At 47.0% G+C, this 11840-nt stretch overlaps 1 protein-coding gene across 2 annotated transcripts; it reads left to right on the top strand.

Annotated features, from left to right (window-relative positions):
* The first annotated feature begins 351 nt into the window (after positions 1–351).
* PDCL3 (phosducin like 3) lies at positions 352–9923 on the top strand. Of its 2 annotated transcripts, none has more exons than XM_029232689.1 (6): positions 352–434; positions 2985–3114; positions 5749–5839; positions 6055–6198; positions 7168–7376; positions 9462–9923. In XM_029232689.1, exons 1-6 carry the CDS (start codon positions 429–431, stop codon positions 9602–9604), a joined length of 723 nt encoding a protein of 240 aa, XP_029088522.1. In that variant the 5' UTR covers positions 352–428; the 3' UTR covers positions 9605–9923. The 2 variants fall into 2 exon arrangements, with proteins under 2 accessions (XP_029088522.1, XP_029088523.1); XM_029232690.1 differs by lacking the exon at positions 352–434 and adding an exon at positions 1002–1396.
* The last annotated feature ends 1917 nt before the right edge of the window (positions 9924–11840 follow it).

Raw genomic sequence — 11840 nt, 5'->3', positions numbered from 1 at the left:
TTTCTGTTTTAGGTAACCCTGCATCATATTTAGTTGTAACACTGAATCACTGAAACGCGTTTCTATTTCTAACTTCTTGGGTAGAGACCTCAGACACCTTCGGCCCGTGGCGGAAGGCCCCTCGGTCTCAGGGCTCGGAGGCCGAAGACCTGCCCTAATAAGGTAGCGCCCGGGGATTGGCTCAGAGTCGCACTTGTAGGCGCGTCCTGCCTCGCGCACGCGCACAGCTTCCGCGCCAGTCTCTTGAGAAGCGCGCGCAGGCTCAGAGGAGAGAGTTCGCTTCCCGCTGGCTCCGCCCAGCTCGCTCCCGGGGGGCGGGGCGAAGGCGGGGCTGGGAGAAGAAGGGGGCGGCGGCTGCGCGCGTGCGCGGAAGAGAGCTGAGGGGCGGTTAGGCCGTCGCCGGCCGGGCTCGAGGGAATTGTGAGACAATGCAGGTGAGCAAGCCGAGGGGCGCGACGTCTGGAGGCTGCGGCCGTTCGTTTGTCCCGCTGGGTCCGCGCCGGCGGCGGGCTGTCCTTTCCAGACCCGTGGGAAGCGCCAGGCCCCGCAGGCACGGAGAGGACACGCGAGGCTAGGCCGGCGCAGGCGCGGTGCGGACGGGCGGGCGTGGTCCCGCGGGTCCGCGGGCTGGGCGTCCCCACGCCGTGTGTCCCACTCTGGAATCTCAGCCCTGGGGGCTGCCTCTCCTTGAGCTCGTCTCCCGTGCGGCCTGCGAAGGCCTCTCCGGGTCTTAACTGAGAGTTACTTCCTACTTGTTAACTCTCTTAGCGAGCACCTGAGCAGGTGCGTTGTGGACCCCTTCGCGGATGGAAGCTGAGGCTTGCACGAGTGGAGGGTCCCGCCTGGGGGGCGGGGTGTCCCATAACATAACCCGTGTTCTGACTCCACCTAGAGCAGGGTGAGGGGTTATTACACCTTCCCCGCAACGTTGGTGTTCAGGTTGAGAGGTGCGCCCCCTCTGGACTCCCTCAGCTTCCAGAGCTCAGGCCGAGGGTCCCGCAGCCCAGTTACTTTCCTTCTTAAAATGGATAAAACCACATCCCCCAGTTTTGTTCTTTCATTGTATCAGGAATTTGCTAATGGAATTTGACTAAAACCCACGGAAAAGTGGGAAAAAATGACACCGTGGAAATGGATGCTTTTATGAGAAAATCTCTGACAACTCAGTTTGGTCACTGTTGAAGGACCCTTCTCCAGAGGTCATTCTGCTGCCTCCCGGATCTCGCTGTGGTCAGGAATCCTGAGAGACTCATCTCTGACTCAGCGGCAAAAGGGAGATGGAGTTAGTATGGGTTTGGTTGGGGGCTGGAGAGGACGATCATCTCCAAATCCAGCGCGTCTGGTGAGGAGGAAACTCAGGGCTGCCCTGGCTTCCTTTGCATCCTCTGTCCTTCATGTCCCGGCTTAAAAACATCGCCTCTTTCCTGACCACCCCGTGGAAAGGATTCTATTAGTATTTCTTTTTTTTTTTTTTTTTTTTTTGCGGTACACGGGCCTCTCACTGTTGTGGCCTCTTCCGTTGCGGAGCACAGGCTCCGGACGCGCAGGCTCAGCGGCCATGGCTCACGGGCCTAGCCGCTCCGCGGCATGTGGGATCTTCCCGGACCGGGGCACGAACCCGTGTCGCCTGCATCGGCAGGCGGACTCTCAACCACTGCGCCACCAGGGAAGCCCCTAGTTTTTCTTTTGACATATTTCAGCAAGACTGGGACAGGGAGCTGAGGCTGAGGCCTGGTTATCCCTGTGCCCTTTCCACAGCTCCTCGGTTTCATATTCCAGACCAGGTCCGTTAGCAGTGTTCCCGCCCAGCAGTGCCAAACCAGGGTTTGGACAGCTAGGCTCTGGAGCTAAGAGCCCACTTCGACATTTATCCTTCTGACATTTGATCCTGGTGAATTTGACTTGTTCCAGCCTGGCGCTGTGGCTGTCCCAGGCTTGTGAGGATTAACTAGGTAGATACAGGTAAAGGGCTTCGCAGGGTCCCAGCATCTAGGACTCAGTAAGTGTCAGCCACTGTGAGCTCTTCCACGGGGTCTCAGCTCTTCCTCTCAGGTTTGGCCGTTAGAGAGTCAGTCAGGCTCTTTTCCCTCTGATTTTCCTGCAGCCACTCAGGGCTTTAGGATGCTTGATCTCCGCACTCAGACCCTTTGCACAGGCTGGTCCCTCTGCCTGGAAAGTAATTTCCTAAGTTTTCACTCCTCTTTGTGGTTTCGTCTCACCCTCCAGTCATGGTTAAACGTCACCTCTTCTGAAAGAACGTCCTTGGCCATCCTGTGGAATGCAGGCCCCCTGGAACTCTCTAGCTCAGCAGCCTGTTGGTCATTGCATTTGCCATAATTTGTAATATATCTCTTTGTATATTTAATTATCATTGCCTATCTCTTCCTCTCACCTGTAAAATAGGTGACTTTGGCGTTCACCGTGCTTCCCCACCATCTAGTACAATAATTTACATGTAGTAGGTATTTAATAGATATCTGCCGAGTGAATCACTCCAAGTCATTAATGAAAACACCAGAAGCCAGGTCAGAGCCTTGCTGTTAGCACTGATGCCGATCTGCACATCATAGCCCGATTTTTACCCCAAGACAGGAAGGTTGGAACAGGGGTTGTGGGTCTTTTGACACTTTCTCAGAAATAGGCCACAGAATAGTTTGGTGTGTATTCCCCTTCCCACCACTTTCCCTTTTTTTTTTTTTTTTTTTTTGCGGTACGCGGGCCCCTCACTGTTGTGGCCTCTGCCGTTGCGGAGCACAGGCTCCGGATGCGCAGGCTCAGCGGCCATGGCTCACGGGCCCAGCCGCTCCACGGCACGTGGGATCTTCCCGGACCGGGGCACGAACCCGTGTCCCCTGCATCGGCAGGCGGACTCTCAACCGCTGCACCACCAGGGAAGCCCCACTTTCCCATTTGACCCCTCCTTACCCATGGCGCCCTCCACAGTGGACTTGGCACTCATGGTATCCTTGGTCCACCTGCTCTAGGACCCCAATGCAGACACCGAGTGGAATGACATCTTACGCAGAAAGGGCATCTTGCCCTCAAAGGAGAGCTGGAAAGATCTGGAGAAGCAGGCAGAAGAGGAAGAGCAGCGGGTCCTTCAGCAGTCCCTTGGTGAGCGTGCCGCTACTCGTTATCGCGTGTCTGTCTGCTTAGGAGACAACTTGCCAGGCCTCTCACTGCTTTGGTAGAAGGATCCTCTGAGCAGGAGTTGGGAGCCAGGGATTGGAGTGCTGAGCTGGATGCTGCCTCTGGGATCTCAGGCGGGTCACAGGGCATCGCTGGCTTCAGCTTGCTGGGCCACAGAATTAGGGGGACTTCAGAGGCCCCCTCTGTTTCCACAGTTCCTCGTCTGTGTCGGATGAGCACATGATAACCCCGAGGAAAGTATTTCCAAGTCTTGACCTTCCTGGTCTGTGATTCACTTTGGATAATGTCATGGAAATCTGCTCAAAAGTTTTTAGTGTTTGTATTCTCGTGAGGGTATACTTTATCTTTGTGGTTTGATTACGAATATTAAAATAGCTTGATTTGGGGAAGCATAAGATGTTTGCAGTGTACAGGGTCTAGGAGAGGGGCTTTCTCACATGTAGCTGTATCACCCGAATCGGAATCCCTTGGGGTGCTTGTCCCAAAAACAAACAAACAAACAAACGCACACAACAACACAGAGAACCTACTGAAACAGAATCTCTGGGGTTAAGGCCCAGGACTCTGCATATTAAACCAGTGCTTCAAAGAGTTTCTGATTTACACCAAAGTTTGAGAACCACTGACCTCAGGGGCTAGGCCTTTTGTCCCCTGTTGACATGTTAGAGCTAATTTAGAGAAGGATTTATTGCAAAGCGTTTATCCTGCAAATGTTTACTGAAGGATTGCTGTGTGCTGGGTGTTGTTCCTAGGCAGTGGGGCTTTAGCTGTGCACGGGTCGGACAAAACCCCCTGTCCTCTTGGAGCTTACATTCTAGCGGGAGAGGCAGACAGTAAGTGATACGTGAGTGAAATGTAGGAAGATAAGGCAGGAAGGGGCCGGAGGAGGGGTGGGTATAATTGCAGAAAGGGTCAGAGAGGGCCCCCTGGCAGTTGAGTAGACCTGAGGGAGGTGAGTGAGAAGTGGAAAGCATGTTGGAGAATCCGCCAGGAAGCCAGCAGGACTGGGAGACAGTAGTAGGAGCTTCAAAGAGGCAACTAGGGCTCGGACCATTTAGGACCTTGTAGCTTCTAGTATGGACCTTGGCTTTGCTGCCAAATGAGGTGGATGTCACTGGAGGTTTGAACAAAGGAGTGACGTGTCCTCTGTGTTGACAGCACCGTCCTGTTGTTGCCTTACTGAGTGCAGACTGTGGGGAGGTAAGGCAGGAAGTGGGGAGACCAGTCTGGAAAAGGCTGCAGCGGTACCTTTGGCAAGTGGTACCATTGACTTGGAGCAGCGCAGTGGGTGGAAGTGGCCAGATCTGGATGTATTGTGAAGGTAGGACTGACAGGAGTTGCTTATGGATCCTATGATGGTGTGAGGGAAGGTAAGTCAAGGATGACTGCAGGGCTCTGGACTCAAGCGGCCAGAAGGATGGAGTTACCACCAGCTGAGATGCGGAAGGCTCGGGGAGGAATAGGATTGGAGGTAAGATCAGGAACTCTGTTTGGGACATGGTCACTTTGAGATTTTCGTTAGACGAATAGAGATGGTAAGGGAGCAGTTGGGGATGCTGTCCCAAGCCAGAGAAATATGGGCTGGAGGCATAACTTCGGGAGTTGTCAGCATGTTGCTAGTATTTAAAGCTGTGAGATGCGGTCAACCAAGGGAGTGGGTATCGATAAGGAAGAAAAGGAGTCCAGTCAGCAAAGGGCCTGAGGGAGGAGGAGAGGGGGCCAGAGGAAGATGGGCTTTTGGGGAGGAGGTGGTGATGGGTTGGGTCAGATGTGCTCATCCGTTGAGAAAACAGAGGTCATTATTGACCTTGATAAGAGCAGTTTCGGGTAGTGATGGGGTGGGGGTCTGGTGACAAAGGCCTGATGTGATGTCAAGAAGCAAGGGTGTTTATGGCAATAAAACAAAATACAGATTTTATAGCAGTTGATTAAAAGAAAAGGTAGAGCTGCCTAGCACTCACAGGAGAAGACCAGGGGATAGCCCTTTCACTCTAGGAAGGGTGTGCTGGGGAGGACCTCAGTGGGTATCCTCCATCTCCTCAGAGGCATGAGAACTGTTATGCACCTGTCCGTGAATGTCTGTGCTTGAAGATCCGGCCAGGTTAGCTCAGGCAAATACAACTCTCCTCTTTTATAAACTTGGGAAACTTCCCGTTTGTATCCTTATTGTGTGGAGGCTGTCTTTTTTTTTTTTTTTTTTTTTTGTGGTACGTGGGCCTCTCACTGCTGTGGCCTCTCCCATTGCAGAGCACAGGCTCCGGGCATGCAGGCTCAGCGGCCATGGCTCACGGGCCCAGCCGCTCTGCGGAATGTGGGATCTTCCCGGACCGGGGCACAAACCCGCGTCCCCTGCATCGGCAGGCGGACTCTCAACCACTGCGCCACCAGGGAAGCCCGCCGGCAGCTGTCTTTTAAATACACCCTCCCCTTCTTATTTACTAGTGTAACACCTTAAGTACTTTTTATTTGGGTTTTGGTGGGCTGGGGATCTTTTGGTGTTGCATGCACTCCTTTAGGAAAAGAGTGAAGGGAAGAAAACCAAAATGTGTTTGTTCATCTCTTACATTTATGGTTTCTTGCCAACTCGATGACATTCAGTGAAAACTTATGAAGACATGACTTTGGAAGAACTGGAGGATAATGAAGACGAATTTAATGAGGAAGACGAACGTGCAGTTGCAATGTACAGGTTAGTGCCACCCAGAGGGACTGCTTGGCTTTTTGTGTGGCACTAAAATGTGTGTCCTTTGAAACATTAATAAATCTGGCAAATCAATAAATAAACCTGGACCTTTACAAAGGTTGCTGTGTGAAAGGGGTGGTGTGTGTGTGTGTGTGTGTGTGTGTGTGTGTGTGTGTGTGTGTGTGTTTGTAAGATGTCTGTCTCTTCCTTCTGTTGTGCAGGCAGCAAAGACTGGCGGAGTGGAAAGCAACTCAACTGAAGAATAAATTTGGAGAAGTTTTGGAAATCTCAGGACAGGATTATGTTCAAGAAGTTACCAAAGCCGGTGAGGGCTTGTGGGTCATCTTGCACCTTTACAGACAAGGGTGAGCTGATCTCATGACTGTATTTAAATGTTAATTTGAATTTATATCTTGAACATCTCAGGCTTAATCCACCCAGGAGGTTTTTTTGTTTTTTGTGTTTTTTTTGCAGTATGCGGACCTCTCACTGTTGTGGCCTCTCCCGTTGCGGAGCACAGGCTCCAGACGCGCAGGCTCAGCAGCCATGGCTCATGGGCCCAGCCGCTCTGCGGCATGTGGGATCTTCCCGGACCGGGGCACAAACCCGTGTCCCCTCCATTGGCAGGCGGATTCTCAACCACTGAGCCACCAGGGAAGCCCTGTTTTTTGTTTTTTTAACTAGTGTTTTTGTTGCTGATTTGCCCAAACCTTATAGCCTAATTTTTGTCTTAAGACTTTCAAATTAATATGTGACTAATAGGAATGCTTTTTTTACAGTGTAGCAGAGGAGACTCTTTTTTTTTTTTTAAATTGTAAATGAATTCCTCAGTCACTTGTCCCTCTGGAGAAGCTCAGGCATTTCACAATTCCATGTAATAAATCACTCTCGTCGATGGTGAGGGCAACCCTTGTGAGAATTGTCCATGGCGTGTGAGGCAGTGGACCCCCGGCGCTTCTCACCTCCAATTTTATTCCCATCCTGTGGAGTCTAATGCTTGTGTAGGGAGTTTCTTTGAAACAGGAAATGCTTTCTGAATCACACATTTTAAGCCTTGAATGCTCTCGCCTATAGAAGAGCAAGACAGTTACCTTTTACATTGGAGCTGTGTTTCTAACTTATTCTTCAGTCAAATTAAGTTGGGCTTTGGATTTTGAATTCCTCCCTTTGCCTAAACATGTTAGAAAGTTTTTTCTAAATGTTAGTTCATCTTGGCTGGAGTAGCAGAATCACTTGTGAAGTCATTATGAGGTTTTATGTAGGGCAGAAGGGTAGTTGAGATTTATTATGTACAAATGCAGAATCACAGTTGGCTTCTGTTTCTCTTTTTATAGGATTCCCCTGTGTGCCCTGATAAATCAGCACTTTATTGGACTTGCCAGGAAGTTTCCTGACGTCAAATTTATCAAAGCCATATCAACCACCTGCATACCCAACTATCCGGATAGGAATCTGCCCACAATATTTGTGTACCTTGAAGGTGATATCAAGGCTCAATTTATTGGACCTCTGGTGTTTGGTGGCATGAACCTGACAATGGATGGTAAGGGCCTCTTTGAGGTGCGCGTGGGAGATGGGGAGGAGGTGCTTCTGTTGACGAGGGTGCCTGTTTCCTAGACATACATTAGGATGACTTGTCAGATTCACCTTTGCCCCCATGCGAGTGATTGTAAAAAGGGAAGAAGCACGTTGAATCTGTCATCTTAGACAAGTCATTGGGGGCAGTTACAACTGGGCTCTAGTAATTCTCAGTTAAAAGAGGGCACAATGGACTTTAAAATATTTAATATTAATGTCTGATGTGTTTTATTTGTCCCTACAGTTGAATATGTTCGTTTTTACTGGTAGCTCAAGATCACATCATTCTTGTTTAATTCACATGAACGTTATTAGTGACACATGCTTATATGTATCTACATATGTACAAATGTACATATATATAAATCTATAGAAATTTTTTCTCAGTTGAATAGTAGCTTTTAAATTAAAAGTTTAGGGCTTCCCTGGTGGCGCAGTGGTTGAGAGTCTGCCTGCCGATGCAGGGGACACGGGTTCGTGCCCCGGTCCGGGAGGATCCCACATGCCGTGGAGCAGCTGGGCCCGTGAGCCATGGCCGCTGAGCCTGCGCGTCTGGAGCCTGTGCTCCGCAACGGGAGAGGCCACAACAGTGAGAAGCCTGCGTACCACAAAAAAAACCAAAAAAATTTATTCTCCCTCTTAACTCCTGAAGGATATGTTTTTTTTTTCTGCCTGTTACACAGGAGGTGTTAAAATACATATGCACACATAACATGAGAGAGAGAAGCTGAGGCCTGCAGGTTTCTTGATAAGTCGAATTCTTTATCTGTTTAGTGAAATAGTATGTCCAACTGTGCTTTAGTTAGTAGTCTTTAGAAATGTGTGTTAAAATATGACTTTATATTCTACTTTATGTAACTCTTTATGTAAGATATTCAACTGGGAAAAGTATAAACATATACATACATACATAGACACACATATGTTACATCAGTTATGCATTATTCCAGTGTTCAGAGGCATATGGAGTTTCAAACTAAATATGGGTTTGTTTCTTACTTTGGTCTTTTTGCACATACCATGAGGGAAGAGAGAGAGAGGTATACAATAATAATTATAGTTTTTATTTCTAGGAAAAGTTTCATTTGAGGATTAGTGAACATATAAAATAATGATTACTGCATATAAATGAACAGTAACATTAAATACATTCATTTATGCATATGTGTGAATTTAAGTATATTCTTAAGAATCAGAAATCTTTAAAAAAATCATTTTTAAGAAATTTGTTGAATTTTTATCACACTGAACCACGGTACCTAGAGCTGAAAATACTGGTGGAGCACTTTGAATGAACACGACTCAGTAAAATTGGTGTTCAGATTTTAACAAGTTTCTAATTGGTAGAGCGTCACTTTAACCAGGCTATTTGTAGTAGAATCTCTCAACTGTCCCTCAGTCCTGCCTGGGGTCTTTTCTGCAGTGGAAAAATACATCACTTGATTGTGCTTCACAAGGTCTCACACCCATGTGGAGTTTCACTGATTACAAGAGCATAAAATACAGGAGCTGAGCCTTTAGTCACTGATTCTTTATTTTCTGGTACTTTTAAAAATTATTATTACTTGGAACAAATGTATCAGACCTAGGATGTCATCATACATTGAGCCTTTGACTCTAATAGGTTGAGATATTGGACATGAGGTTTAAGAATTTCCTTTTGTTAACTAAATTTAGATTTAATGATTAGAGTGCCAGCAGGACTGTGAAAAGTATTTCCTTTACATGTTTCATGCAGATTGCTTTCCTGGGAAATTGTGCAAGCCGAGAAACTAGCTGTTAGAAGATAGATTTAGTCTCTGTTTTTTATTTTAGTTATCATAGAGGTTCAAATGTATGTAATATCCCATTTGACCTCATCTTCTGGAAAAGTGTTTGCAGGTATTTTTTTCCTTCTTAAGGGTCTGATTTTTCCCTTTCTTCCAGGCACCTTATAAATTAAATTGTCATCAAATGTTGATGATCGTAGTTTCTGCTTAGAAAAACACTGTGGCTTGAGGGCCCCATGCAGACTGTGTCTTAGGCGATTTGCTTTTTCTTTATCATGTAGAGTTGGAGTGGAAATTGTCTGAGTCTGGAGCAGTCAAGACAAGCCTGGAGGAAAACCCTAAGAAACCCATAGAAGATGTGCTGCTTTCGTCCGTGCTGTGCTCCGACCCCGCCAGGAGGGCCAGTGATTCCGAGGATGACTAAGGCTGCGGCCCTGGTAACCTGATGAGCTTGCTTGATGTGACACATCATCTGAATTTTTTTTAAAAGGAACAAGTAGGAACGTATAGTTTGGTTTTAGCCTTTTATAACTATGTTTCAAATCTCATAGATCTCAGAAGTAATCATTGCTGGGAATCCTTTTAAATTTCTTGGAACTCTCTTTTTAAATTATATTATTTCCTTAAGGAAAAAATAAAAGCCAGATATTAGTATGGCAGGTGTCTATGTTTTCCTCACTTGTATTTTAGGTAAGCTGTAAAGCTGTTCACTATTTGTTCACATAAAACTATAAAAGAAGAAATATGGAGGGTGTTTTTTTTTTAGTAATGTGAGTAAATTATACAGTGGAAAATGGCAAGGTAAGCTTTGCATTTATATTATTATTTGTTTTTATTCTTTTATAGAGGTAGCAACAGGATTATTAAATAAAATAAAGGTGTAATTGGTAGGAAGAAGTCTTAGTATTTATCCTATTTAGAAGAAATAGACAATAATTTTTGGGAAACAAATACTGCCTTATCAAAGCAGTAACTAAAAGATTCCAATTTACCACCATTTGGGGTAAAATATTTTTTCTGGTTAAAGTAATTTTTTGTCTCAGGCTGTTGAGATGTCAGTCTCAGTTACTGTAAAAGGTCACCTTAAATTCTTTTTTGGAAATAGATATAAGCACACACATTAATAGATAACGTGTATCTCAATCAGTCAGTAAAATATATAGCAAGATGTTTTCTGAACCAGAATCCTCTTAGCATTTACCGCTTCTTGTCAAATTGACATTAACAGAATAATCAGGGGAACCGTTATTCCCTAATGCTTGTGTTGAGTGATGTAGTACTCAGTGCTGGTTTGACTCTTAAAAGTATGAATCAGAGAGGGCACAAAGTTCCTTCAGATTATTGTCCTTTATTTTTGCCGTAATTTGGAAAATAACAAGCAGCTGTGACCCATTTGATCTGTCCGAATGATCTGTGTTAGTGACTTTGTTTCTCTACACGTGAGAGCCAGCACTGCTGATGAAAACATACTCTGTGTCATAGTCTTCCTTGAAGGGTTTCTCATGAAATTTTAGTTGCAGCGTTGAAATAAGCTTGGTCAGTTCTGTCACTCGTCTACTGGTCCCATGGGTTAGTTTTTCTGTTGTCAGCTGCCATCAGAGTGAAGTGCGGTGGTGCAAGCGTGGCTGCTGCATTGGCCTGAGAGCTGCAGTGCACACAACTCCGGGGGGAGAGAGCTGTTCCTGAGTGTGGTCGGGGGCTGCGTCCACCGTGACAGGGCAGCAGACTTCATTCCACTGCGGAGCCCGTACAGGGTGTGATTCTCAACATATGCTGTGCCAGTTTGATCTGTGTTCCTGTGAAATCTTGCCTCCATGCAGACTCGGGCACTTGGTTTGTGCTCAGAAGCTCAGGTGTCCATGGACTTGGTTGATGAACCCTGTCTGACCACATGGCTCCCAGGCCCCAGGAAGCTGTTCAGTCGTTCTGACTGAACTTGATTTAAAAAGGGGGAGAGAGCAGCATGTCTGTCCTAGAATGAGTATCGTGATTTCGAACCTGTTGTGCAGACTTCTGCAGGTTAGTTAATTCTGGGAGACTTCGCTGTGTTACTACCATTAACTTCTTTCTGTTTCATTTGGAGCATTTGTGATGTGCTAGAGGTGATACAGCTTGGCTCTTAAGCACTGAGTTTGTCTCATTCCACAGCAGAAACACACAGCGACCAGGGAACACCAGCAAGAAAGATCCTGAGATTCTGTCTCCTGATGTTGGCAGGAAAGGTGTATGGGGAAGGCTGTGGAACAGGTGCTAGGAAACCCTTTCTAGTATTGGTGAGAAGTGGTTCCAGGAAGTCGTGATAGTAAATAATTGGGAGAAGTGAGATGGAATAAGACCCTTGCCCCTCAGCATCGGTGGGTGTTGGTTCCAGGAGCCCCGTGGGGTATCCTCGGATGTTCAGGCCCCTCGCAGCTCGCTCTCCAGTCCTCAGAGTGTTTTCAGTCCGTGGTTGGTTGAATCCGCAGATGCGCAACCTGCAGATACAGAGGGCTGATTATAATCAAATACAGTTGATTCTTCTTTATTTTCCTTATTTTGTGGAGGAGAAAAAGGATACGGTTAGGTTGTATACACCCACCTCATTGCAGACCTGAATGTACACCCTCTTGTGCTGAGGTTGCAGACAGAACGGCTTCCTGGGGCATCTTCTTCCCGAAGTG

Source organism: Monodon monoceros, unplaced genomic scaffold (assembly GCF_005190385.1).
Source record: "Monodon monoceros isolate NGI ecotype Baffin Bay Population unplaced genomic scaffold, NGI_Narwhal_1 Super_Scaffold_19, whole genome shotgun sequence".
In the NCBI taxonomy this organism is placed as follows: domain Eukaryota; kingdom Metazoa; phylum Chordata; class Mammalia; order Artiodactyla; family Monodontidae; genus Monodon; species Monodon monoceros.
The sequence above is the reverse complement of the archived record's forward strand: the minus strand, read 5'-3'. Positions and strand labels throughout refer to the sequence as shown.

What these genes read in the sequence shown, in the direction of transcription:
- PDCL3 (XM_029232690.1), top strand. Translation starts at nt 1,289, where the DNA reads ATGGGTTTGGTTGGGGGCTGGAGAGGACGATCATCTCCAAATCCAGCG. An exon ending in GGTCCTTCAGCAGTCCCTTG is followed by an intron (nt 3,115 to 5,748) that starts GTGAGCGTGCCG and finishes GATGACATTCAG; the next exon opens with TGAAAACTTATGAAGACATG. An exon ending in CGTGCAGTTGCAATGTACAG is followed by an intron (nt 5,840 to 6,054) that starts GTTAGTGCCACC and finishes TCTGTTGTGCAG; the next exon opens with GCAGCAAAGACTGGCGGAGT.